General features: G+C 34.3%; 1 protein-coding gene across 1 annotated transcript; it reads left to right on the top strand.

Annotated features, from left to right (window-relative positions):
- The first annotated feature begins 2,182 nt into the window (after positions 1 to 2,182).
- On the top strand, positions 2,183 to 3,139 carry LOC127541655 (olfactory receptor 14I1-like). The gene has a single exon (XM_051966872.1). The coding sequence runs from the start codon at positions 2,183 to 2,185 to the stop codon at positions 3,137 to 3,139; it is 957 nt and encodes a 318-aa protein (XP_051822832.1).
- Positions 3,140 to 5,890: the final 2,751 nt, after the last annotated feature.

The raw sequence follows: 5,890 nt of genomic DNA on the forward strand, positions 1-5,890 counted from the left end.
GGTTGTTATATACTCTAAAAGAAATCATTGTAGGTGTGAATCTTTCTACATGTACTAAGTACATGTACTGAACTAGAGAACTATTATTCACCTTGCTAAACTAGATAGCCATTGTATTATTAATTCCATTGACTGAACATCTTGTAAAAATCATTGTTTCAAGTTCAGAGTTCCGGCCCATTACATATATCCATATATCTATCTCTATCTTTACTTCCATCTTTATTCATATCATCTCTATTAGTACCTGTTTCTCTATCTCTGTCTTGCTCATCTATATTAGTAGACATACTTTTCTCTTCAAGACATCTCTCTAGAAATAAAAATCACTGCACCAGTCTTAATTGTTTTCAAAGTCATTTAGCCAACCTGGAGAAATAGATTACTTTCACATATTAAGAAATAGTACATAGAGATTATAGCAATCATAAATATTGATTCTGGTAGGGGAGTGTAGATTATATTTTCCAAAGTGCTAATTTTATAGATGTTCAGCTTGATGCCAAGAGGGAGAGATGAAAGGGTGACATTAAGGGTGAAATGCCTAGGAAGGGGTAAAATCAACTCTAAAAATCAGATCTCTTGAATTCCTACTTCCATCTTCTGATCATTGAACTCATTAAATCAGATGAAAGATCCAAGAGAGCCTGGTATCTGTGACTTGGAGAAAGATGCTCTCCCAGAAAAAGGAGAACCTTATCTAGCTTATTTCCAGAGAAGATGCTCAGTGAGTGAGGATAAAAAGAGAATTGATTCAAGCAAGAATTTTTCACCCTGAAGAACAAAAAAGGCTTCTGTGAGCCATTCAAGTTTGGGGGCAGAAATGGGATGTCTATTACTTTTTTAAAAGCAAAGTTACAATTGGGGATAGTCTTGCAAGAATAAGGAATACTATAGGAATAGTAAAATGTTGACCAATTGCTTACTTTTAAACTCAGAATCAGAGATTTCTAAATGCCTGGGAAGTGCATAAAGGAGCGCATCCCAGAGATGAATTTAGCAAAGAAAACAAATAAAAATATGAAGAATATTTTAGAAGTGATGACATTTCCACTCTTTCACATTTTTTAAGTTTAAGCCTGTGACATAAATCTTAAACAATATATATTGATTATTTGAATATGGAATAGAAAAATTGAGCAGCTAGGTAGCACTGTAAAGAATGCTGGATTTGAAGTCAGGAAAACTTAATTTCCTGAAATCAAATCTGACCTTAGACACTTAATTGACAATGTCATCCTGGGTAAATCACTTAATGTTGTGTGCCTTAATTCCTTATTTGTAACATGAACTGGAGAAGGAAATGGCAAACCAACCCAGTATCTTTGTTCAGAAAACTCACAATGGGGCCACAGAGAATCAGAACAGAAAATGATCTAAAATCAATAGAGTAATCACCGTTACTAGTGTTATAGACATCTTCATTTTTAAAATAAGAGGAAAACTAAATTTAGAGTAAGAATAATCGATTCCAAGTTCTAACTTTACTACTAATGGTCTTTGTTAGTTCAGACAATACATTGACTCAGCCCTTCTTTACTAACCTATGAAATAACATCATCAATACAATTCGCTTAATTTACATAATGTTTGAATGTTTTCAAACTACTTTCCTGAATACAACTCTATGAAATATGCAGTAAAAGTATGAAACTTTCCCTCACCCTGATTTTCCATTTTCTCTCTATATAACTACATTTATAGATAGATATAGACATTAATATGTTATATTTAGTTACATATATACTAATGTGTATATACAAATATATATATTTATACATACACATATATGCTATAAATATATACATATGTGATCATACACATGTGTGTGTACACAAATGCATGAAATCCTTTTCCACTCTTGGTGGTAATAACTTTCTTCATTATCTTTGTAGTGGTACCATTCACTTTCCTAATATTCATGATATATTATTTCTTCTGGTCATTGTACCAGACTAAGTATTAAAAACTCTGTTCCAGAACTGTTAGATATAGCTCTGTCTTCAGCTGACCTTGGTTTTAAGATACATTGATTGTAATTTTGCTTTGGTTCAGGCTTAAAGGGGCACAATCATTTTCAAGGTTTATCTAAGTAAATATTTTAATTCTTTCTCCATTTCAACACACACCTTGCTACTCACTGAGTTATTTATTTTTAGTCAAATTACAGCACAGCAGGAGGATGGGCAACTTCTCAGTCATCACAGAATTCCTCCTCATTGAGTTTTCCAGCACGCGTGAGCTGCAGGTCTTACATGCTGCGCTGTTCCTGCTGATTTACCTGGCAGCCCTCCTGGGGAATCTTCTCACCTGTGCTGCAATTATCACTGACCCACACCTTCATTGTCCTATGTATTTTTTCCTGAGTAACTTATCCCTACTGGACATCGGGAGCATCTCCGTCACGCTTCCTAAATTCATTGTGAATACCCTGTGTGGTGTTCAGTCCCTGTCCCTCCTGGGATGTGCTGCCCAGATCTTCTTCTTTCTTTATTTTGCAGCTACAGAGTTTGCTTTACTTGTGGCCATGTCCTATGACCGCTTTGTGGCCATCTGCCAGCCCCTCCACTATGGCATCATCATGACTCCAGCACGTTGTCTCTGGGCAGCAGCTGGATCATGGCTCAGTGGGCTTCTTTATTCAGCTGTACATACAGGGAACATGTTCCGCCTCCCCTTCTCAGGATCCAATGTGATCCACCAGTTTTTCTGTGATGTCCCTCATGTTTTGCAAGTCTCAGCCTCTGATGTGTTTAATACTGAGTTTGCATTAATTGTAGCAAGTTCGTGTCTTTTGTTTTTTTGCTTTGCCTTTTTAATCGCATCCTATGCTCGCATCTTCTCCAGTGTGCTCAAGATTCCTTCTGTGGAAGGACGCTACAAGGCCATTTCGACCTGCTCCCCTCAATTGATGATCCTCACACTATTTCTCATTTCTATAATGATTGCAGTCTTCAGGAACATATCAGACACATCACCTATCCAAAACCTTTTAATTGCAATGGCCTATACAACACTGCCTCCCCTGCTGAACCCTCTCATCTATAGCCTGAGGAACCAGAAGGTCACAGCTGCCATGGGCAAGATGATCAAGAGGATAGTTTTTCCCCTCACTTTCTTGAAAATATTAAAATTTTGAAGAGTAAAATATTCAAGATGACAACAAAAAATGAAACCAAAAACTGCATCATCCAGGAAAATGCCCCTGTAGATAAAATATTACATCAGGTAGAATGAATCAGTCAATTATTTTAGTGTAATCTTGAACTATACTGTAAGTGGTTATTGTTTATAGTGGAATAATCCTGACACCAGCCCATGTCTTTGAGCAACTGTGCCCTCAGAGGAATGAATAGAACACTCATTGATTCCCTGAGGCAATAGTAGATTAGCTTAACCAAAAACAGCCATCAAGATGGTTGTGTTGTTTCTACTCTCAACATGAATCTTGTCTTGTCACTTGCATTTCATGTTTTTGCTTCCCTTTATCTTTACAATGATAATGTTCTTCTCTTTCTTTGCATGTTGAAGATATATTCCTGATTCCAAATATATATAGATAGACACACAAACATACATTCTCATTCATGCAACAATACATGTGTACCTACATACACATGTGCACACACATGTTTGTGTGTGCTTTTTTATTTTCTGGGTAGGATTTAAATCCTTTGTTCTTCAGTTTGCTCATTTGTAAAATGATAGGGTTAGCTTTATGATCTATTTGCTTCAAAATTTTTCCTCATACCTTAAGCTAGAATTAATATTCAATACACAACTTTATATATTATTTGTTTTTTTTTAATCTCCATGCTTATTACATTTAATTTTCTATTACAGCTAAGTGAATAAATGTCTTATCTCTCCTAGTGGACTGTCTGTGCACTTTCCAAAAGCATACAGTTAGGTCAAATGGTACAAATATTAATTCTCTTGCAGTATACTCATGTGAATTTCAGTTGGCACAGATTTAACATTATAGATATCTACCACTCTCAGCTAACATGACATCTCTTTCATGGGAGAACACTTATGAAAACTTATCTAATTGGAGAAGAATGAGCGATTGAGAGCAAGAGAGATTGAATTATGAACACTTAAATAAATAGATGAGCCTTTATTAAATGATTGAGTTAAATGGTAAAGTAAAGGTAGGCACTTCCTCTAGCTCTCGTAAATTCCCCTCCAAAAAACTTCAAAGTGGAGTTTTGCAGGAAAGATCTGTCTCACAAAGGTGATGGTCAGGCCTTGAGTGCAGTGTAGACTGCACTCTGGAAACCAAACAATGGGCTATTGGATTGACTGTTTTCTTTCTAGGTTGTGGGGCAAGAACTCACTATTTAGCAAAAAGTTCTGGGAAAATTGGAAAGCTTTTTTTGTCAGAAACTAGTTATAGAACATCATCTCACATCATATACCAAGAAAAAGTGACAATGGGTAAATTGTAAAGGGTAATTCCATAAGCAAATTATAGAAGTATGGTATATTTTACTTGTCAAATCTTTGGAGAAGTGAAGAATTTATGCAAACAAGTGATAGATAACTTTATGAAATTCATAATAGACAATTTATATTAAATTAAAACTATTTTTGCACAAACAAAACCAGTGCAACCATGGTTATGAGAAAAGAAGAAAGATGGGAAGTAATTTTTACAACTGGTGTTCTGTTAAGGTCCTCATTTCTAAACTATATAGAGACGTGTATCAAATTAATAATAACATCCTTCCTCCATTAATAAGTGGTCAAAGATATAAATAGGTAGTTTTCTCATGAAGAAAGTAAAACTATACTCTTATGAAAAAATGTTCTAAATCTCTATTACATAGAGAAATGCAAATTCAAATAACTCTGAAATACCACTTAACATTTCATAGATTGACTCGTGATAGAAAAGAAAAATGATAACTGATAGATGTGGGGAGAAAAAGAAGACATTATTAATTCACTATTAGCTGAGATGTGAACTGATATGACTATTTTGGAGAACAATTTGGCAGTATTTCCAAAGGCCTATAAAAGTGTACATACTCTTTTCCTCTACTATTACCACTACTTGGTCTATATCCTAAAAAGGATTTTTAAAAGGAGGGAAGGGAAGGACTTATTTATATAAAAATATTTATGGTGGTTCTGTTTGTATTGGCAAAGAAGTGGAAATGCCCATCAATAGGGAAATGATTTAACAAGTTGTGATATATGACTGTAAAAAGTAATAGTGAGCCAGGATGATCTCAGAAAAATCTGGAAATACTTACATGAACTAATATAAAGTAAAGTGAACAGAACCATTAGACACACTAATAGGACTAATATAAGATGATCAACATCTCCATATTACAAAGATCCATGCCAATTTCCTAAGGACATGTGATAAAAATTCAATATACATCCAAAAAAAAAAGAAATTAATGCAGATCAAAGTAGACAATTTTTCACTTTATTTCTTTCGCCCTTTTTTGGTTTCAATTTTCTTTTACAACATTATTAACAATAAAATATTTTTTCATTATCACAAATATATAACCTATATGAAATTACTTATCATCTCAGAGAGAGAGGAAAAAAGGGAAGGAGGAAAAGAATTGATAATCAATTTTTTTTTCAAATCAGTGTTAAAAAAATGTTTTTACATGTAATTGGGAAAATAAAATATTAGAGAAAAAAAGAAAAATCTGAAATCTGGTGTATATGTATCCAGGATCATGTGAATTTGGGGGCAATGATATTGTGGTATAATATAGTGGCTCTAGTCTAAAACACAAACAAATTGCAGAGCCAAGATGGTAGAGAGGACACATGCATCTTTCTGAGCTCTCATCTACACTCAAACTATTTACAAAACCTAGCCTCTGAATTAGTGCTTGACTGTCAGAACCCACAAATA

Source organism: Antechinus flavipes, chromosome 6, assembly GCF_016432865.1.
Source record: "Antechinus flavipes isolate AdamAnt ecotype Samford, QLD, Australia chromosome 6, AdamAnt_v2, whole genome shotgun sequence".
Lineage (NCBI taxonomy): Eukaryota > Metazoa > Chordata > Mammalia > Dasyuromorphia > Dasyuridae > Antechinus > Antechinus flavipes.